At 42.1% G+C, this 23,385-nt stretch overlaps 1 protein-coding gene across 1 annotated transcript; it reads left to right on the top strand.

The window, feature by feature from the left end:
• The first annotated feature begins 12,789 nt into the window (after positions 1 to 12,789).
• Positions 12,790 to 23,045, top strand: LOC104849306 (wiskott-Aldrich syndrome protein family member 1-like). Its single transcript, XM_010605722.2, is given in 8 exon segments — positions 12,790 to 12,953; positions 13,788 to 13,926; positions 19,662 to 19,851; positions 20,335 to 20,384; positions 21,457 to 21,912; positions 21,914 to 22,383; positions 22,385 to 22,794; positions 22,797 to 23,045. Coding segments are annotated over 8 exon segments (2,097 nt in total). The 3' UTR covers positions 23,015 to 23,045.
• The last annotated feature ends 340 nt before the right edge of the window (positions 23,046 to 23,385 follow it).

Below are 23,385 nucleotides of genomic sequence, written 5' to 3'. Positions count from 1 at the left end.
GTATTTCAACTTGTCAAAGATTAAAACTAGACCTGTATCATTACCACACACTAAACTAAAATAAAAGTGGATTAAAGACATAAATATTAAAACAGAAACATTGAACTTGCTGGAAGATAAACTAGGTAGAACTCTTGAAGATATTGGCATAGGAGAAGACTTTATGAACAAATCCTCAGTAGCACAGGAATTGGCACACAGAATCAACAATTGGTATCTCATCTTTTTAAAAAGCTTCTGAACTGCCAGAGAAATCATAAGCAGAGCTAAAAGACAACCCACAATGTGAGAAAAAATTTTAGCAGCTGTTCCTCAGACAAAGGTCTACTATCTAGAATATATAAAGAACACAAAAAAAATCATAACTCCCATATATAAAGACCTAATTCAAAAATGGGCATCTGAAATAGATATTTCTCAGACAAGTAAAAGCAGCAAATAATCATATGAAAAAATGTTCAACATCACTAGTCATTCAAGAGATGCAGATGAAAACAGTGCTGAGATTCCATCTCACCCCAGTAAGAATGGCTGCTATCAAGAAATCAACCAATAACAAATGCTGGTGGGGTTGTGTGGAGAAAGGAATCCTTCTCCATTGTTGGTGGGAGTGCAGGATGGTGCAACCACTGTGGAAATCAATACAGAGATACTTCAATGAATTAGGATTAGAGGTTCCATTTGACCCAGCTATCCCTCTGCTGGGTATCTTTCCAAAATAATTAAAAGAATCATACAAAAGTGATAAGTGTTTACCCATGTTTATAGCTGCACAGTTTCTAATAGCTAAGACTTGGAAACAACCCAAATGCCCATCAACTGCAGACTAGATAAAAAAGGTGTGGGGGTTTTTTATAAAGTGGAATACTACTCAGCCATAAAGAATGAGAAACTAGAGACATTTATAGCTAAGTGGATGCATATTGAGGCCATACTCTTAAGTGAAATTAATAAGTCACACGTGTAAATACAGAATAGTTTCTCTGGTATGAAAAACTAAAAGTGTAAATAAGGATAAAAACGTATAATTGGTATTGTGAAATGGGAAGAAAAGATTTAAAAGAGTAGATGAAGTGGGAGGGGTAAAGGAAAAGGAAAAAGGGAAAAGAAAAAATATGTGAAAAAGAAAAAATGGAAACAATGTCTTTGTAAACAGGGAAGTGTGGAGGTGTGAAGGGAGGGCAGGGGAATGGGGAAAAATAAGAACCAAGATAAGTCAAGTAAAGGTACAGCGTCACAATAAGAATGTAACTGTATTGTATACCTAAAATGTACCAATAAATTCAATAAAGATTAAAAATAAAACAGATATGGATTTTAATAATACATTTATCATCATTGATAAATACTTATTTATCAAGAAGTATGACTTATTCAGTGCTTCCTAGCTTTTTACTTATTTATTTTTTATTTCACTCAATCTGGCAGTTCCAGTACCTCTGGGAGAAGAAGGGAACAGATGAGTCTATCCAAGCACAAAGATTGGAATCTGTGCTTTGTCAAATCTCTGTCAAATGCTTTCAGGTACCAATGTGTATTGGACCTCATGCCAGCCGCAGAAGACACCGGCTTACTGTGGGATTGACAGCCACCCTTAAGGTGCTCTCAGCATCACTGCAGACACTGGGATGATCACAGTCAGGTAAAAAAAATGAATGAAAAAGATTAGAAGAGCTTAATACGCAGCTCAAATCACAGTCTGCACAACATGAAGGCATGGACATCAGAAGTGGGAGGAGTCAGGGAGGCTGCAAGGACAGAGGTGGGACTTGATGAGATCTTAGACAGGAAAGGATCATCTGGATGATCATGGGTGGGAGAATCCCAGGTGCAAATGGCAGCATTCATGAAGATGAGGTGGTGGAATTGCTGGGACCAGGACTTCCTTGTAGGACAGTGAAGAGGCACCTGGACAGACAGTTGACAAGATTGTGAGGTTCCTCCATGACATGCAAAGCATCTATCAATGAGACATGATGGGCATTTTTCTCCCAGTGTCAGAGGTGACAAGGTATTGTCAACACTGAAATCAACCCAAGAATGATTCACACCACATTTTTTGCACTCTGTAGTGTATAATTCTATGCAGACCACTACAGGCTCAGTTTCCACAAGTGTGTAAGGCTCTTGAGTGGAGGCCAGGTTCTATATGTAGTGCATTTTCCACGGTACTTGGAAGTTCTAACTGATGGTATAAAGCCCTGAGGCTGCTTCTTATACCGCTGCTGTCTTTCATCTCCCACTATATCAGGCTGGGGTTTTGGGTGAGGGCTGGAGGGACAGTGGCATTTGAAATCTCAGGGTTCTGTCTGCTTCCAGGTGTCCCAGCTGAGTTTCCATACCTTATGCCAAATGAGCATGAAGCCAGACTGACCTGTCCATGCTGGGAAGACCACTGGTGTTAGCCGAACTGTTGACGGCTCTGGGCAGCCCACTGAGGCGATGATCATTCAGCTGGGTGTCTGGCTCATGAGTACCTCCAGCTTCCTTTGGGATCCATAAAGTTAGGGAAACCAACACACAGCCTGTGATACACTGAGGAAATAAATGAGCCAGGCAAATCAGAGCTGATTTCACATAACAAAGCTCTCCCCAGCTCTCATGGAGAAGTGCTCTAAAAAATCTTATTAAATTGGAATAAAGAGGACAGAAGACTGCCTTGACTTAGTAAACAGTTAGAGAACACAAAGTCTACCTCCTGTTACAAATTTACTTTTCTGTGAAATGTAATTTGAGGTTTTTAAAAATCAAAATTCACTTTAACAACTTTGGAATGTTTTTTCTTTTCTTTTCTGAATCTGACAGTAATGCCAGCTTTCCTGGGTGTTTCCCCCCATTAGGTTTGTTGGTACATTTAAAGCAAACAATACAGTTACTTTTATCACTGGAATCTTGTACCTTTACATGATATGTCTTGGTTCTCATTTTTCCCCATACCCCTGCTCTCCCTTAACCCCCTTCATCCTTCCCTGTTTACAAAGACTTTGTTTCCATTTTTTTCCTTTTTTTGTATTCTTTTCTTTTCCCTTATTTCCTTTCCCCTCCCCTTCCCACTTACCCTTTAACCATTTTCTTCCTATTTCACACTATCAGTTATACCATTTGAACCTTATTTCAACTTTCAGTTTTTCACACCAGAGAAACACTCGTTTTTTACTCATGTGTGTCCTATTTATTTCACTTGAGTGTAGCCTCAATGTACAGCCATTTAGCTATAAATGTCTCATTAATTATGGCTGAGTAGTACTCCATTTTATTTTTTAAAAAACAAACATATTTATCTAGTCTCCACTTGATGGGCATTTTGGTTGTTTCCAAGTTTTAGCTATTACAAACTGTGCTGTTATAAACATGGGTGCACATATACCACTGTGCTATGATGCTTTTAATTCCTTTGGAGAGATACCCAGCAGAGGGATAGGTGCTCAAATGTGACCTCTAATCCTAGATGTCTGAGCTATCTCCATATTGGTTTCCACAGTGGTTGCACCAGTCTGCACTCCCACCAACAATGGAGAAAGGTTCCTTTCTCCCCACAACCTCCAATTGTTGATTCTTTGTGTAAGTTCTTGTGCTGCTGAGGATTTGTTCATAAAGTCTTTTGCTATGCCAGTGTCTTCAAAAGCTCTACTTAATTTATCTTCCAGTAAGTTTAGTGTTTTGGTTTTGATATTTAGATCTTTAATCCACTTGGATTTTAGTTTAGCTCATGGTGAAAGATATAGATCTAGTTTTAATCTTTGACAAGTTGAAATACAGTTTTTCCAACACCACTTATTAAAGAGGCTATCTTTCCTCCAGAGAAGATGTTTGGCTTCTTTGTCAAAGATGAGGTAGTTGAGTATGTCAGGAGGTGTTTCTGCAGCTTCTGATCTATTCCATTGATCCTTGGGTCTGTTTCTTTGCCAGTACCATACTGTTTTTATTCCAGTGACTTTGCCATACTGATTAAAGTTGAGAATTTGATAGCCCTGGCAAGTCTCTGTTGCCTAGAATTGCTTTTGCTATTCTACATCTCTTCTGATTCCAAATGAATTTTTGGATTGTTTTCTCAAGTTCTGTGAAATATATATATATACTGTTTGGATTTCAGTAGGGATTGCAATGAATCTGTATAGCAGTTTTGGAAGTATGGCCATGTTCACTATGTTGATTCTTCCTTCCCAGGAGCAAGGAATATCTTTCCATTTTCTTATATCCTCTTCAATCTCTTTTGTCAAAGTGCTGTAGTTTTCAGTGTAGAAATCTTTTGTCTCCTTTGTTAGACTGATTCCTAGATATTTCATTTTTTTTATACTATTGTGAATTGTTTCCCTAATTTCTCTCTCAGTGAGTCTGTTATTTGTGTAAGAAGTATTGATTTTCAAGCATTTACTTTGTATCCAGCTACTCTACTGCTTCTGTTACTTAAGTCTAGAAATCTTTTGACAGAGTTTTCTGGGTCTTCAATGTAGAGTATCATATCATCAGCAAATAGTGACAATTTAACTTCTTCTTTTCCTATCTTTATTATTTTTATTTCTTTCTCTTGTCTAATTACTGTGGCTAATGTTTCTAGAACTATATTGAATAGGAGTGGTGATAGTGGACACCCTTTTCTTGTTCCTGGCTTTAGCATGAAGATTTTCGGTTTTTTACCATTTAGAATGATATTTGCTGTTGATTTTTAATAGATAGCCTTTATCAAGTTGAGATAGAGACCATCTACTCCAATTTTCTGTAGGGTGTTGAATATTTTTGATTGCTTTTTCTGTATCTATTGAGATGATCTTATAGTTTTTGTCCTTGACTCTGCTAATATAGTGTATTACATTAATTAATTTACATATGTTGAACCATCCTTGCATTACTGGGATAAATCCTACTTGGTCAGGGTGTATGATCTTCTTGATGATCCTCTGTATTCTGTTAGCCAGTAGCTTATTGAGGATTTTTTGCATCAATATTCATTAGGGAGATTGGCCTGTAGTTCTCTTTTTTTGGTTGGGTCTTTCCCTCATTTTAGAATCAAAGTAACACTTAGTTCCAGGAATGAATTTGAAAGTATTGTTTCCCTTTCAATTTCAATGAAGAGTTTAGAAAGTAGTGGAGATAGTTCTTTTCTAAATGTCTTGAGGAATTCAGTAGTGAAGCCATCAGGACCTGAGATTTTGTTTGTTGTTAAAATTTTAATTATGTTTTCAATTTCACTGAATGTAATTGGGTGTTTAGACTTTTCATATCTTCTTCATTCAACTTTGGAAGTTCATATGTATCTAGGAATCTGTCAATTTCTTCTGTATTGTCCATTTTATTAGAGTACAAATTTTCAAAGTAGGTATTCATGATCTTCTGGATTTCTGGTGCATCTTTATGACTTCACCTTTTTCATTCCTAATTGAATGAATTTGAGCCTTTTCTTTCTTTTTTTGAGGGGGGATAAGGTTGGATAAGGGTTTATCAATCTTATTTATTCTTTTGAAAACCCAACTCTTTGATTCATTGAGTTTTTGTATCATTCTCAGTCTCCATTGCATTAATTTCTACTCTTTATAATGGCCTCCCTTGTATGAGCTTTCAGTTTGACTCACTGAGTTTTCAGTCTCCATTGCATTAATTTCTACTCTTTATAATGGCCTCCCTTGTATGAGCTTTCAGTTTGTGTTGCTCTTCTTTTTCTAGGAGCTTAAATTTAAGCATTAAGTTGTTTATTTAAGCTCACTCTATTTTCCTAGGATGGGCATTTACTGCTGTGAATTTCCCTCATAAAACTGCTTTCACTGTGTCCCATAGATTCCTGTATGTTGTATTGGCAATATCATTTAATTGTAGAAACTGTCTAATTTCTTCTTTAACTTTGTCCATGACTCAATGGTTGTTCAGCAGTGTATTATTTAATTTCCATGTGTTTGTGAAGTTCTTGTGCTTTTTTATGCTATTGATCTCCAGTTTAATTACACTATGGTCTGATAACATACATGGGATAACTTCAATTCCTTTACATTTACTTAAGCATGTTCTATGAGCTAACATGTGCTCTATTTTGGAAAATGACCAATGTGCAGCCAAAAAGAATGTATATTCTGATTTTGTTGCGTGGAATACTCTGTAGACATCTACTAAGTTCATTTGTTCAAAGACTTGTTTCATTTCTAGCATTTCATCATTGATTTTTTGTCTAGATTATCTATTTGTGTCAGTGGAGTATTGAGGTCCCCCACTACAATTATATTAGTGCTTATTTCATTTTTCATATCTGGTAATATTTTTGGATAGCTGGGGGCACTAGAATTCAGTGAACATACATTTATGATTATCATTTCTTCTTCTTGTATTGTTCCCTTTACAAGGATATACTGGCCTTCTTTGTCTCTCTTAATTAGTTTTGGTTTAAAATCTATTCTATCTGCAAATAAAATAGCTAAACCCACTTTTTTCCAGGCCCCTGTTGCATGAAGAGCATCCTTTTACTCTCTGTCTATTAATTTCTTTGTGGATTAAGTGAGTTTCTTGTATACAACATATTGTTGGATTTTGCTTCTTAATCTATTCTGCCAGCCTGTTTCTTTTGATTGGTGAATTGAGGCCATTAGCATTGATAATTATAACTGTTATATATCGACATTTCATTGTCTTGTCATTTTCCTGTTGTTGGCTCTTTTATTTTTTATTTTTCCCTCTCTCCCTCTGACTTTTTGCCTTCCCTGTTATATTTTCTCTGTTGGCCCTTATGGAGTTGGGGCCTTTATTTTATTTTTTCCAGGACATTGTTTAGGAGTGTTTGGAGTGCTGGTTTGGTGTCTATGAAATTTCTCAGGTGTTCTTTGTAGTGGAAGTATCTTATTTCCCCATCAGTTTTGAAAGATAGTTTTGCAGGATACATCAATGTAGGTTGGAGGTTGTTTTCTTTTAGGACTTGAAATACCTCACTCCAGACTCTCCTTGACTTGAGGGTTTGTGCTGAAAAGTTTGCTGTGATTCTGATGGGCTTTCCTTTGCATGTGATTTGTTTCTTTTCTCTAACTACTTGTAATATTTTGTTCTTCTGTTGGGTTTCTAGAATCTTGATTATTATATGTCTAGGTGTAGATTTGTTTATCATGGCTAGTTGGAGTCCTATATGCCTCACTTATCTGCATGTTAAATTCTTCCACTCTGTTTGAGAAGTTTTCTGTCATTAATCTTGTGTGTAGATTTTTTCATATCATTTGTACTTTCCCCTGCTACTTCATGGATTCCTATCAGTCTTATATTATTCTTCATTGCATCATCATCTAAGAGTTGTTGGATTGATTTCTCATGATCCCTTACTGCTTTTAAGAGATCTCTCTTTTCAAGATCACTAACTGCAATCTTATATCTGAAATTCTATCTTCACATTTATTCATTCTTCCATGAATACTTTCTATAGAGGTTTTTGTTTTTTTGTTATTGTTGTTTTGGGTTTTTTTTTTTTTTTTTTTTTTTTTTTTGGTTTTTTTTTTTTTTTTTTTTTTGTTATCGGGGATTGAACTCAGGTCCTTGAGCTTGTGAAGCAGGCCACCAAACTGCTGAGCTAAATCCCCGGCCCCTTTCTATAGAGTTTTTAATCTCCTGGATATCTGTTTGAATCTGTTTTATGGATTCCATTTATTTTCTGTGTTGGGCATTCATGGTTTCCATTTCTTTCCTATGCTGGGCATTCATGGTTTCCATTATGGTACTGAGCTCATCTATTTTTTTTTTAATCTGTTTCTGTTCTAGAGTCTCCAATCATGTCTTTTATTCTTCTCACCAACTCTGTGCTTATCTGAAAAATTATTTCTGTTTTGAATTTTTCTAGAGCCTCGTTTATCTGTTTGTTTGTTTTTTTAACTTCCTGTACTATCAGTTCAGGGTGTCCAGATGGTTTACTGTCAGACTTTTCCTCCTCATTTCCCTCAGAGTTTACCTTTGTTGAGGTGGAAGTCTGTGTATGTGCCTTGTTTAAATGTCTTCTCATTTCTATTTTTATTGTTGGTATTGTCACTGGTTTAATTACTGCGTTAATAATTTGATCATCCAGATATAACTGGTCTTTAGGTTTTGAGTCTCTTATGACTCTGAGGCAATCTCATTTTCATTATACCAGGAAGGACAACTGATTAGATCAATCACAACACCTTAGCCCAAGTGATACAATCAGCAACACAAGAGCATCAAGCACAGCTTAGAAAATGACAATTTGTAGTTATTAATCTATCACCTTTAACTGTTTGAATTAAATCAAAATTGAGGATCAGCCCAAAATATGTTTATCATGAATAAACACTTCAATATAGCAACTTGACCTTTTGGGATGGGGACTTGGAAGGAGTTGGAAAGTGAGGGATAGATAGATAGATAGGATAGAGAAAGGTTAGAAGTGAGGCCAGAGGCCACAGGAAGGTCAAACAAACTCTAGACAGCTGTTGAAGAGAAGAGGAGAAGATAGAAAAAAATGTACACAAGAACAGAACAAACTAACAGCAATAGGGAGGCTAGAGACTGTGATCACTTTCTTTTAAAGCTAATGGCAATTGAGAGAAGGGAAAAGAAGAAAATAAAAAGAAAGAAAACAAGAAATTTGAAGTAGGGCAGGAACAGGAACAAACAGGGACAGAAATGAAGAACAAGGTGGGAGAGAGAAAGTGACAGAGAGAGAGAGAAGAAGAAGACAAGAAACAAAAAGAAGGTAAAATTGGGGAAAAACTTGAGAAAATAAAAAGATGGATAAATTTTTTAAAATGTTTAAAGATAAGAGAAAAATATTACTCTGCAAATTAAGAATACTAATGGAAATAGAGGGCCTCCTTCAGGGTATGCCGCTGTTGACTCAATAGACAGTGTGGGCAGGAGTGTACGGGTCTAAGTTAATTAGTCTCAGCAAGCCAGCAGCTATCTCCTGAGGTTCAGCCTGATTTCTGGCTTCAAGGCCCAAGTTGAGATCTCTGACCTGCTGGCTTGAACTTTGCAAGTTCTACTGTAGGCTCTAGCTATCTTTCCCCTGAAGTTAGACCAGGTTCTGATGTGAGGTGCTGGTCCCTCCAACTATGGTGGTGTGGTGTACCTTTATCACAGAGATTTTCTTCACCTTCGCAGTGGGCTTCAATTTTTCATCTAGGAGCCTCAGAGAGTCCCTCATTCTCTTGTTCGCAGGGGTGAGGGTCATGGACACTGCTGTGTTGGCACCTGTGTGGCTTGGCTCCTCTATTGTGCTGGGCCTAAGAGGCAGATCTACCAAAGGGTCACAAGCTGCTGCTGGTCTCCTCTGCTGCATCCAGCTCTCCTGCTATAACTATATTCGTTCAATAATATTTTACCTCCTGTGTTGAGTTTTCTCAAAACATAACTCACCTGACTTTCTAAATTTTTTTTGCAATACCATGAAAATTCATTCTCAGCTTTCATAACAAGGAAAAGCCTGTGCCTTCTGACAGTGAGTCAAAGGGGAAAGGAGACAGTGTAGAGTGGTAGTGACAGAAAACTGATGCCTGGATTTGAGGTAGACATAAGGCAGCCACTGGATACCTCCACGTGTACTAGCACTGCCCTCAAACCCACCCGCAAGGCCAGGCCCCTCAGCCCAGTACTAGGAAAACCAGGCCTCTGCTTGCAGAATACTGAGATCTGCATCCTTCTTTCTGTGCAAAAACAAAAACAAAAAAAAAAAACCTCAATATGGGTCAAAGACATGAGAGTGCATCTTAAACTCAGAAAACCCTAGATGAAAATGTAGGAAAATCACATTGAGACACTGGTACAATCTCTTTGACATGACTCCAAAAATGGACATTATGGCTACATTAAACTAACAGCTTCTTCAGGCAGAGGAGAGGATTAACAGAGCGAGAGGACAACCTACAGAATGGAGACAGTTGCCAGCTCCCCGTCTGTTAAAGGATCAGTATCAACAATACATAAAGATCTCATAAAACTAAGAAACAAGTAGTCTATTTTTTAAATGGGTAAATGATCTGAATAATCACTTCTTGAACAAAGAAATACAAAGGGCCAGCAAATGTATTTTAAAAGTTTAATCATTAGAAAGTTCAATCATTCAACCAGTAGATCAGAGAAACGCAGATAAAAAATTACAATGAGACATCATCTCAGTATTATTAGAATGGCTATTTTTAAAAAGCCTAACAAATGCTGGCAAGGACATAGAGAAAAGGGAACTCTGACACACTGTTGGTGGTAAGGTTGATTAGTACAGGCCCTATGGAAAACAGTAGGAGGTTCCTCAAAAACTAAAAGCAGATCTATTATGTGATCTAACTATCCTACTTCTGGATACACACATAAAGGTAATGAGATCAGCATATCAAAGAGATGCCTGTATTCCATGTTTATTGCATCATTATTCACAATAGCTAAGACAGGGTGACGATCAACAGATGAATGCATAAAGAAAATGTAGTACCATACATATACACAAGGGAGTATTATTCAGCCATTAGAAAGATTTCGTCCTATCTTTTGCAGAAAAATGGAAGAAGCTGGAGAATATTATGTTACATGAAGTAAGCCAGATCAGATGCAAAAACAAGTACAATGTGTTCTCTCTCATATATGGAAGCTAAAATATTCAACCTAGATGGTAAGTAACAGAGGCTGAGGAGAGTTGAGGAGAAAAGTAGGCTGGATAACAGGTACCAAAACAGAATGCACCAGTTTTGGTTTCTACAGCACAGTGGGCTGACTTAGCTCACCATGATCTGTGGTGTGTTTATGAAGATGTGGAAGAGAAGAGCTCAAAGGCTCCACATGTAAAGAAAAGACATGGAGAAGGAGGCGCTAACTACACTGACTTGTTCGGTGTGCAATATATACACACACTGAAATCCCCCACTGAGCCATTAACGTGTTCAATCAGTTGATGTTAATCACAAAACTAAAACAAAACTAAAACAAATGGAAAAGAATGAGAAATTGTATCTTTATAGTCATGTGTATCTTTCTGATCCAACATTCAAAATGCCTGTGAAAGAAAATTAATGAGCTCATTCATGCAAAGAAAGGACCATTCGCCCTGAATTTTGCCATGTGAATATTTGTAGCAAAATTTCACTCTGCCTTAGTGTTCTAAAGAGTTGTTCAGCAAAAATGCACACCTGAAAGCCCCACAAAGCAGTGGTCCATTGAATCTAAGGATGGGGGAAATTTTACCTATTGCACAATAATTCAGCACAAAGATTCTAAAAACTCCAGCATTCTGGGATTGTACGTTTGGCTCACTGCATCCTACTCATGGATTCTGTGAACAAAGCTGCAAGCCAGAGAAGTTGTGGCATTTGTCAGAGGTTTCCCTGGAGATGGGAGTGGGGGCTGGGGGGAGCAGGCCCTGGAGGCTGCAGCTCCCACTGCCCCTCCAGCCTCAGAGCACGGTGCCCAGCAGGGACTCAACACAGCACCTAGCGCTCCCTGATCCGGGAGCCAGCACAGCTGGCATCCAGCAGGGCCCCAGTTACGTTGGACTGACTTCAGTCATGCAGAGCAACATGATTACAAATGTCAAGGAAACGATGCCACAAAGCCTGAAATTCACTGTCTAGCAAAAAAAGCAGATATTTCAAAAAGTAGACTCAACAGAGTAAATGGCAAACCTGTTTGTGTTCTCGAGAATGCGAGAAAAGGGAGGCAGCCTGGTGCCAGGTTGAGCTCTGCAGATGTTGGATAATTTGGGATCTCATTTATTTACAGAGAAAACAAAATGTGGCCTCATTACAGTCAAGAAGGGGATTATTTGAAGCCAGCAGCTATTTGAGCTGAGAAACACACACAGAGAGTATACATCAATACAGAGAGCCGCGCCAAAAACTCAGCCAACGGCCGTGCTCAGGGGAAGAGTGGGTGATCCCTAGATAACCCCCTCCATGCTAGTGCCCCACGTGGTGGGCACAAACAGGAGCAATGGTTCGAGACATCGGGGCAGTGCCTGGACCCTTAGCCCAACAGGAAGCTGGCCGGCGAAAGTGGCTGAGTCACAGACACACAGAGAGTAGTTTGTGCAGACCAGGGAGGAACGCTGACCATTGATAGGTCTCAGCTACCGCTGCAGGGGCAGAAGAGTCCGCTGCAGAGAGGCGGAGACCTTGTAAAGGTCACAGCATCCCGGAGTTGATCCGAGCATTCCCAGCATGCGCCGTGCACCCACACGCAGCCCTCCAAGCTGCAACCTTCACATTTCACCTCTGCGTGCAACGCCGGCTATGGGACCAGGGTGGATTTGAATTTGCCCTCCCTCTCAGCCTGGCCTTGAGCAGCTCAGCTAGTGCTCAGCTTCCCGGTGGGGGTAGGCTATTCCCCGCCTTACACAAAGTCATGGAGAAAATGAACAAATGCACGAGCAGAGCTGCACAAACACTGCAGAGGATGTAGATGGCGGCCACCGTTTCTAGCTCATAAATTCACACCCCATGGGACAGAAACAGCCCAGCCCTGGAAACGGCAGAGGAGGAAAACCCTGGCTACACAGCCGTCACCCAGCTGGCCCCCTCGCCCTCGCCCACTAGGCTTCCCTCCCGGGCACCGTCCTCCCCGCCGCCGTGTCCCCGCCGGGCCGCAGAAGTCAGCTTAGACATGAAGGAGCGAATGCCCTCTCCCTGTCGTTGTCTCGCCCGTCTGTGTCCCCTCCGTCTTCTCAAGAGTCAGGAAGGGAAGACCTGCCCAGAAACCAACCTGGCTCCTGGCTTCCAGAGACAGGCTGCCGGGCCCGTGTCCTTCTCCTGAGCCCACCAGAAAAGGCGGAGAGAAAGCTAAACGCGGACCCAGGGCCCTCACTTCCTGAAGAAGTGAGCACCCCTTAGGATGCAGCCGTTCTCTGAGGGCCTGACGCTAGCTGGGGCACAGCGACCCACGTTGCGCAGGGAGAGTGGTGCGCACGCAGTGCAGTCGCGGACAGCGCTATCCCCAGTGCCCAGGCACAGGAACACTGGCTCGATCGAGTGGCCTGGGCAGCGTGGAGGAGAGAGGTAAGACTCCAGCTTGGGGGCTCCAAACGCGTGCCGTTTTCTTTTCTAGGACTGGCAATGAACCCAAGACCTTCGCAGTGAGCTACATCCACACCCCAGTTTAAATTTTGTTTTTTTTGTTTTGTTTTGTTTTGTTTTGTTTTTTGAAGCTGGGCATACACATCTGTAATCCCAGCATTCAGGAGCGTGAGGTAGGAGGATTGTCACAAGTTTGAGGCCATCCTGGGCTACATAGGCTCTGTTTCCAATCGATAAATAAATAAAGTTTTTATTTTGCGATAGGGTTTCACGATCTTACCATTTCCGTCAGCTAGATTTGAACTTGCGGTCTTCCCGTCTCAGCCTCCCAAAGACCCCCACCACCACTTCCTCACATTTATCCTGCTCTCAGCTGGGCATACATCTGTAATCCCAGCATTCAGGAGCGTGAGGTAGGAGGATTGTCACAAGTTTGAGGCCATCCTGGGCTACATAGGCTCTGTTTCCAATCGATAAATAAATAAAGTTTTTATTTTGCGATAGGGTTTCACGATCTTACCATTTCCGTCAGCTAGATTTGAACTTGCGGTCTTCCCGTCTCAGCCTCCCAAAGACCCCCACCACCACTTCCTCACATTTATCCTGCTCTCCTTCCCCCCTGATGGCTACCTGGTGCTGCAGTCCAGGCTCACAGCGCAGTGGGGCTGTTGAGTCTGAGGTCAAATTCCAATCTCCGAGTCCTGGAAAAGGAAGGACTTGGAGCAGTGGCGGGTGCGGTTCATTCCCTCTCTCTTCCTCACCCTTTCTTTGGCTCTTTTCTCTTCTCCCTGCCCCGGTGAATCTCTTCTTCCGCAGGACCATCCTCCGCCTAAGGAACACAGGGCAGAGGACTGGAAATGCGGAGCTGGGCGAAGGAGACCCAAGGGATGTGCAGTTAGACGGCAGCACCGTCTCTAGGCCATCCCTGATAAACCCGCAAAGGGAAGCACATCCTGTGCACAGCGAAGGGGCGGCGGGGAGAAAAACAAATGATGGGAGAGACAAGGAACGGAAAAGAGAAGAGAAGAGAAATGGAGCGGAGAGGGAGAGAGGAAGGGAAGAGAAGGAAGTCAAAGGAGAGCCCTACTGGGCCCTGGGCAAGATTTTTACTTAGTGTTCACGGAATTTCTAGCTCCCAGTGAGGAATCTCAAACTGAGAAAATGTGCGCCTGACCCAGAAGCCCCTGAGCAGAGCAGCCCCCAGGTCTGTGGACCGAGGCCGCACCCCGTCCAACACAGCGTCGGTGCACGTTAGCAGATCGGTGCCTGTCTGTGAGTGAGCATCGTCTCAGCAGCGTTGTCTCACACACATTCTTGAGAACAGAGACACAAGTCTCAGAAGTCCTTTAAAAATACCTCCCAACCAGTTCATCTTCACTCGTCCCCGGTGCAAAGCCAACAAGCACCGTTGGAACAAATAGGTTAATAAAACCAAGCCAGATGGCCAGCCATTAATTCCGCTGCTCCTCTGAAGCTGTTACAGATTTATCTTCTAAAGTCTTGCACGAATCAGACTGTAAATTCCCTTGGAGACATTTGGCGTCTTGGTAAGTGAGCCAGAGCCATGAATTTCTAAGACACTGTACCGCATTAGTCACCATAGACGTCCCTCATCCTGTGAGAGGTCACGAAAAGTCTGCTAGCTTCAAAACATTATTCTGAAGACAGAAAGCCAGGGACTTAGGGTCCTGCTGCTATGCTGTCTCCTTTCACTACTTTTAACCCATCTCACGTGGAAGGCATGGCTGTCAGTGTATGATGGCCCACACCCAGCCCTGCACCCAGCCCTGCAAAGGAAATGAGCTTGTGGCCCAGGTGGGGCGGTGAACTCACACCCAGATATCCCAGGCCTGCCCCCACCTCCTCCAAGCACACAGTGATGATGGAGAACATGCAACGGAGGAAATGAGGGGAAGTGACCGAGGACAGACATCTTTGTAGTCCAGGAAAGAAACAGAAACACAAGGGGATGTGGAGACTGGCCTGTCCCTGCTATCCCTGGCTCTGAATGCAAATGCTGACTACTGCGTGGAGGGGACCAAAGGCAAACTAGGCTGCAGCTCACTGGGATCAGACTCCAGCTCCCAGAAAGGAAAGGGAACAGAAGGCAGGGGTGGAGGCAGTCTGACTCATGGAGCTGCTTGTCCAGGGCAGGAGGAATCAGGCCCGGAGGCAACAGGAGCCCAAGGCTGCCTGGGGACCTCGGGGACATCTGGAGTGGGCTGTGGATGCAGCTGGTCCCGAACCGTGAGCCCTGGAACCAGGTGGAGGTGACTGCAGGGTGACTGGGAGGACAGGCTGCCAGGGGAGAGGTGAGGCAGAGTGGAGAGCGACAGGATGGAGGTCAGCACCAGTGTGGGAGACACCGATACTGAGCGCAATTCCTGATAGACCCAGCTGTCAGGAAGATGACCCCATAGGGAACAAAATATAGCCTAAATATTTGCAAAGCAGCTTTAAAATAAGGATTTTCTTTTTTTTTTTTTGCAACTCAAAGATTAAAATAAGAAATGGCCTCCATGTTTTTTTTTAAAAAAAGACATCCTGAAACAAAAATGATAATACCTCTTTTTAAAGGAGTCAATTTAAAGTTCTGGGCTCTAGAGACATAGCTGGATAAGCACTTGGCTAGGAGGCAAAGGCCCTGGGTTCAAAGCCCAGCACTGCACAGAATAAATAAATAAAGGCACTAGCAGACAACATATTGTAAAGACTGAGAAAATTTTTTGAAATTTATCCAGAATATGAAACAGACAGAAAAAGTTTAAACTATGAAAATACATAGAGAAAACGTGCACTCTTAAATCTCAATATTAAAAAAACTCATTAAAAACTGGAAAATCTTTTCCAACAAAATATATGGATGGAAAATAACCACATTAGTCGTTAGAGACATACAAATTAAAACCATGAGAAATCATTAAACGTGTTAGAAGTGCTAATGTTTAATACTACAAAATAATTTTAAACTAACAATACTGTGTTGGCTTGGATAGCAAACAAGTGGAATTCTCATACATAGATCATAAAATGCCAAACAAGCACAGTCACTTTTGAAAAGAGTTTGGCAGTTTCTCATGCAGTGGAGCTCACACTTGCCTTAGAGCCCAGTAAGCCCACTTCTAATTATTTCCTCAAGTGAAATAAAAACTGTTGCACATAAAATGACCCAAATGATCATGTGAATAGAGAAATGAACGTCGGTCCCTCCCCAAAACTGAAAGCTACTCAAAAACAAAACAAAGTAAAATAAAATAACCACTCATACATGCAAGTCCTGCAGGTGAACCTTAGATGTGCTGTGCTAAATGCCAGAAACCAAAGCCAAACGCTATGGACTACAGCACTCCATCCGCATGACATTCACAGCAGGTGGCAGAAAGATCAAACTGGAGGGGACCTGGGGACCAGAGATGCTAGGCTGGGCTGGGCGGAGCTCTGAGGACCGGGAGCCTGAGAAGGCACTCTGGGGGAACCCCGATATCCACACTACAGCACCGGCCAAATTGTGAGGAAACTGTGATCCACCAATTCTTTGATTTAGAAGTGCTTTTTTATTTTTTAAAAAATAAAACAAAATTAGTATAAAATAATGAAAGAAGAATAGTCAATATACTGTGTATCATATCTTAAAGGTAGCTCCACAGAGACAAAAAGATTCTTACACAGAAGCAGATAATAGCACAAAACTTTATTTTTCAATAAACTAAGAGAAGCTAGAAGTATAAATGAAATGGATTAGCATATTTATTGAAATATTTTGGAGTCAGGAATTTAGAGAATTATCTGAACTTATATTTCCTATTTATCTTTCTTCTACTTTGCTCATTATTTGTGTATGTAAATTGTATTTTCTCACATAAGAGAAAGCACGCACTATTTAAGCTTGTGTTTGATTTATTTCACTATTACGTTCTCAAGTTGCATCCTCTTAGCAATGAATGCCTCAAATACCTCTTTGTGGCACAGCAGTGCTCCATTGTGTACAAACACCACACTTTTCTTATCCATCCATCTGTGGATGGACATCTAGGCTATCTCCAAGGTCTAGCTGTTACAAAGTGTGCTGCTATAAACGTGGGTGTGCATGAATCCCGATGATATGATGCTTTCAACTCTTTGGGGGCTATACCTAGAGGAGGATAGCGGGGTCAAATAGAATTTCTAGTTTTAGTTTTAGAGAAATCTCCACAACGGTTTCCATAGTGGTTGCCCTAGTTTACATTCTCACCAACCATGGAGGAGGACTCCTTCCTCTCCACATTCCTATCAGCAACTGTTATTGTTAGACATCTTGGCCATTTTTCCTGGGGAAAGACAGTATGTTACTGTAGTTTTAATTTGCATTTCTCTAATGATCAGTGACATTGAACTTTTTTATATACTTGGGCTTATTATTCTGAAAAGTATCTATTAATTTTGGGGGCCAGTTTTTATTAAGGCTTTATCAAGTTTTTGTTATGGTGGGAAGTCTAAGACTTCCTGAACAGAACCCCAGTAGCACAAGAAATAATACTGAGAAGCAACAAATAGAATTATGTCAAACTGCAAAGCTTCTGCCTAGCAAAGAGCAAAGGGTAAAGAGTCAGAATGGCGAAAGCAATCTTTGCCAGCTATTCCTTGGACAGAGAACTAACATCTAAAATATATAAAGAACTCAAAATATTAAAAGATCTTGAAGGTTTTCGTACTCTTGGGTATAAACCCAAAAGAACACGTGTTCCTACATACATCTGAGCATGAATGAGCAAACTCCTTAAGAAGCATAATTAATTCACTTGTGGACAGAGTTTGGAGGTAGGAATTTCCAAGTCCAAAGACAAGTCGCTATGGCGGGGCTGAGAGAGGCAGACCCAAAAGAAACAAGGTCGGGGAAGGATAGAGGCGGGTGGTGACTCTTGCTTTGGACACAGAATGGGAACGATGCTAGAGAGGACACAGTCTCCTTGGGCTGGCCTGCACCCGGAAAATGCCGCGGAAACATCTGTAATGATTGCTCCGTGGCTCAAAGAAGGAAAGTGAATCTAAGAGATTCCAAAGGGTCCCATGCTGGTTCCTCTTCATAATAAATTTAAATCAATTAAATTCCAGAAATGCTGTCAGATCTGAGGGGGAGCCAACTGTACGGAGAATCCCATGTATGCTTGATTTTCCTCTGGAAGTCGCCCACCAAGGTGCAAGCTCTCAAGGAAATGCACCCTTTGTAGGCCCAGTGTGCTGCCTGGCTGCCCCAGGAGTGTCCCATGGGGTCCCCACCCTGGATCGAGGTGTCTCATACTCACACAGGCCCAATTCTTCCTGTGAACTTATTTCTTAAACCGGTTCAAACTACATTCCTTTCTCAGAAGCAGAAAGAGTACATATGACAGATATTACCTAGGAGATGAAATACAAGAATGCCTCACAATGAAGTTGGGCTGCTCTGAGAATCTCAGAAGATATGAAAGGAAGTCCTGCAAGGTTGTTGACACTGGGCAAAAAGATGAGGGTTCAAACAGGCGAAAGGGCCCTGTCATGCTCTCTCCTCCCCCCATCAGGCCCATCTCTGGTGATCAGAATACATTACAAAAAGTCATATTTTAAAATGGCATGAGCATGTCCACCGAGAAACCAGCACACAGGGCTTGCAGCAGTGTCACTCATAATTGCCCAAACTTGAAACAACCAAGAAGGCGCTTAGGAGGTGAATGAACAAATAAACCGTGTTTCTTCCACACGATGGAATGCTAGTGCTGAAAAGAGATAAGAGTAGTGAGAAAACAGGAAGAAATCTTCTGTGCCTGTTGTTAAACGACAGAAATCTGTCTACAAAGGCTGTACTCTGTATGATTCCAACTCCGTGACACACATATGATGGAGGTGGTACCATGTCTGGGGGTGCTGGCGGTGAAGGGGAGAGTGGGACCTGGGGGGCAGTGGAACCACTCCATTTGGTGCTGTGGCAATGGATAAATGTCCACATAAAGCTGTCCGAACCCACAGAAGTTCTGACACAGAGTGAGCCTGATGTAGTCAAACTCTGGGTGACCAGGATGCATCAGCTCAGACTCCTCAGTTAGGGTGAAGGCACAGACTTGGGGAGAGGGTGTGGAAAGTGGGGAAGGCCATGCATGTATGGGCCAGAGTTTATGGGAAATCCCTTTGCCCTTTACATGATTTTGCTGTGAATTTTAAATTTCTTAAAAATATGTTTGCATATATATGAAGACCCAAGTGTTGAACCATAGAAATTGAGTGATCCTTAGGGGCTAGTGAAATAATTACAGATTTAAAAAATAAGAAAAAAGCCTTCATATCTTATACTAATCATTTAATAAAGCTAAACTCTTTAAGTCCATGCAGAGAAACCAGCAGTTCTATATATGATAGGTGTCTTTTGCCACTGAAAGCCCAATAATGTTAATGAGAAAGTTAGAGCATGTCTCATTTCTGTGCAAAATAAGTATGGCAAAGAACCTCTCACTGAAATAGTCACAAAAAGTATTTTACTAAAGTGGAAGACGTTAAAGAATTTTAAAATATACAATATAAATGAAAATGGGGAAGTCACATTGTAGCCCATGCAGGCACTGGCTTCATTACACAGTGTAAAAACCCTCGTAGTAAATATTCCTTATTAACCGGAGACTTGTGGAACTGCAGTCACCCAGAGCAAGTTGCCCTCTCCTTTTTGTGCTTATTTCCATTTAGATGAAGGGAAAGAAACCTGAGAAGATGTGCACTGACTTACTTCCTGATCACCCCGACGTTATCAGATACTGGGCGATGAGAACGCGGACTGAAAGTCGGGACGGAACCAAAGGTCATGGGGATGCAGAGGCTGCCGCCGCCGCCACCGTTCACAGGGAAGCCATCCAGCAGGATGGGGAAGGCAGACCAAGTCCGTGGTCTTGGGCCACACAGCCACTGCCACATCCGGCCAGCTGGGGACGTCCTCTCTCGGAGAACCTTACTCACATTCTTAGTCGGTGCTAGTCATCTCAGAAGAAGTGGTTTAAATCATAATGGCCAAATAAGGAAAACAACTGCTTTTTTTTTTCTCAGCAGATAAACAAATTATAGCAATTCATACAATGGAACTCGCCTGGGAAATAAAGTGGTAGAAATGGACAGATGCTGCTTCTGGCACCTCAGTGGGAACGTGGCAAACGGCACGCTCTCCATCCCGCCCCTCTCCTACCCCTGCCCAGACAAGGACCACGCTGCTTGACAGGTGATAATGGAAATAACCAAGCAGGAGAATGGACCACACTGATTCCAGGCTTCCTGTGTGAGAAGCATTTTCCCAAATGCTTTGCATGTAGTTTGTCATCCCTCACACTGCCTGAATGTGGTGGACCTTGTGATTATCCCCATTTCACAGATGACAAAATCAACTATAGAAAAGTGATAAACTTGCTCACAGTCCCTACAGTGAGTCAGTGACACAGCCAGAACCTAGCCGGACTCCATGTGAGCATTCCCTGAACTCTCCAAGCCTGACAGGACCCACAGCTGCACCCTGGGCTCTGAGACACGCCTGGGTCCCACCAAAATCCCTTCAGGGGTAATTCTGCTCTGTGATTCCATTGTGTGCCAGCAGATGGGCATCACGGCCTCCAAATGAGACAAGGAAATGTAATAGTCTGGCAGGGGTTGTATCTGGGTTTGCATAAAGCTTATTTATCATGTATTTTCAGGGCGTGAAGGAAGGAAGGAAAGAAGGAAGGAAGGAAGGAAGGAAGGAAGGAAGGAAGGAAGGAAGGAAGAAAGAAAGAAAGAAAGAAAGAAAGAAAGAAAGAAAGAAAGAAAGAAAGAAAGAAAGAAAGAAAGAAAGAAAGAAAAGGAAGGAAGGAAAGAGAAAAAGAAAGGAAGGAAAGCAGGAGTGAAAGGGAGAAAAACAAGGAAGGATAATAAGAAAAAAAGCAAGGGAGTAAGAGTGATTTATTTCAGAAACATCATGTTCCTGTCAGTGTCCCACATGTTATTTCCGTGTCTGTGACCCTGTGCCGAGAATCACCCAACAAATAGACACCTTGGCTGAGGTGGCCTCTAAATTTACTTCATTCTCATTTTCGAGCAGAATTTACAGCAAAACCAGCAAAAGAAATGGCCTATGTGAAAACCAAGCCAGTGTCGCCCGTGGCCCCACTGAACCAGCAGTGTGGTTGTGCCCAGGAGCCACAGCCCAGGGACTTGCAGATGGCACAAAGCCACCCTCGAGGAGGTGCCACCGCCAGCTCTTCCAGAGACCTTCACTACCACTCATGGAACTGTGCGGGTCTGTCCCCAAGGGCAGAAAGCGGCAGGAGAGGGCTTGTTTCAGTCAGGGAAAATTGCAGCATGGTTTAAGGTTCTTTTCAAGGCACTCGATCCTCCTGTCCTCACTGAAACATGCTTCTTTCACATTAAATGATAATAGTACAGAAGCAGCAGGTGACTGAAATACTCTGAGAAAGTGCATGGGCTACAAAGTGAAGAAATGGGCTGATATCGCTACCTCCAGGATTACACCGAGATTCGCAAAAAGTCCCAGGGAAAGTTGTTTATTGTATGGTTCCATTTGAATAAGAATGTACCTAGAGTTAACTCATTGCAGGAATGTGTGGACCGCTTATCTGTTAGTGTTACACAGCTTGACCCGAAAGAGGAAGAATTGTCTCTGCAAGATATAACAATGAGAAAAGCTTTCCAAAGCTCAACAATTCAAGATCAGCAGCTTTTTGACCACAAGACTTTGCCTGTTCCATTACAGGAAACATATGATGTTTGTGAACCACCTCCACCTCTCAATATACTCACTCCTTATAGGGATGGTGGTAAAGAGGGTTTGAAGTTTTATACCAATCCTTCATATTTCTTTGATCTATGGAAAGAAAAAATGTTGCAAGATACAGAGGATAAGAGGAAGGAAAAGAGGAAACAGAAGCAGAAAAATCTAGATCGTCCTCATGAACCAGAAAAAAGTGCCAAGAGCAACTCATGACAGACGGAGAGAGTGGCAGAAGCTGGCCCAAGGTCCAGAGCTGGCTGGAGATGATGCTAATCTCTTACATAAGCACATCGAAGTCGCTAATGGCCCCAACTCTCATTTTGAAACACAACCTCAGACATATGTGGACCATATGGATGGATCTCATTCACTTTCTGCCTTGCCATTTAGTCAGATGAGTGAGCTTCTGACTAGAGCTGAGGAGAGGGTCTTAGTCAGACCCCATGAACCACCTCCACCTCCACCCATGCATGGAGCAGGAGATGTGAAACCCATTCCCACCTGTATCAGTTCTACTACAGGTTGGATAGAAAATGGTCCTCAGTCATCAGCTACAGGCAGAACACCTGTGTTTGTGAGTCCCATTCCCCCACCTCCTCCACCACCTCTTCCATCTGCCTTGTCCACTTCTTCATTGAGAGTTTCAGTGACTTCAGCTCCTCCCGATCAGTACCCCCGCTCCACCTCCAGCCACTGCTTTGCAAGCGCCAGCAGTACCACCACCTCCAGCTCCTCTCCAGACCGCCCCTGGAGTTCTTCACCCAGCTCCTCCACCAATGGCACCTCCTCTAGTACAGCCCTCTCCACCAGTAGCTAGAGCTGCCCCAGTATGTGAAACTGTACCAGTCCGTCCACTCCCACAAGGTGAAGTCCAGGGGCTGCCTCCACCCCCACCACCACCTCCTCTGCCTCCACCTGGCATTCGACCATCATCACCTGTCACAGTTGCAGCTCTTGCTCGTCCTCCCTCTGGGCTACATCCAACTCCATCTACTGCCCCCGGTCCGCATGTTCCATTAATGCCTCCATCTCCTCCATCACAAGTTATATCTGCTTCTAAGCCAAAGCATCACCATCAACCCTACCTGCAATCAGTGATGCCAGGAGTGTACTACTGGAAGCAATACGAAAAGGTATTCAGCTACGCAAAGTAGAAGAGCAGCGTGAACAGGAAGCTAAGCATGAACGCATTGAAAATGTTGTTGCCACCATCCTCTCTGGACATATTGCTGTGGAATATAGTGACTCAGAAGATGATTCAGAATTTGATGAAGTAGATTGGTTGGAGTAAGAAAAGTGCATTGATAAATATTACAAAACTGAATGCACATGTCCTTTGCGGTGCTTGTTCTTTGAAAATGTTTGGTCACTCTAGTGTTTTGCTTTCTATTCCTTATGATAAATAACCCCTTCCTCCATAATTTTTGGTTTCTATGAAGAAAAGTATTAGCATACAATTCAAACTAAATATTTTATAGTGGCTTATTTTTTTTTTCCTGAGAAGACATACTTTGGTCCAATAAACCACTAAGTATTAAGAAAGCATGGTCAGCTATTGTTACAGTAGCAGATTCAGTTTTTTGATATATGTTAATTGTGCACTTTGTGAATTTTAATTTAAAGAAAGCAACTGAGATTGAAATCTTGAGGGCAGCTGTGTCT

Source organism: Fukomys damarensis, unplaced genomic scaffold, assembly GCF_012274545.1.
Source record: "Fukomys damarensis isolate Sample0158 unplaced genomic scaffold, DMR_v1.0_HiC HiC_scaffold_1, whole genome shotgun sequence".
NCBI classification, from domain to species: Eukaryota; Metazoa; Chordata; class Mammalia; order Rodentia; family Bathyergidae; genus Fukomys; species Fukomys damarensis.
This window is presented reverse-complemented; position numbering and strand designations above follow the sequence as displayed.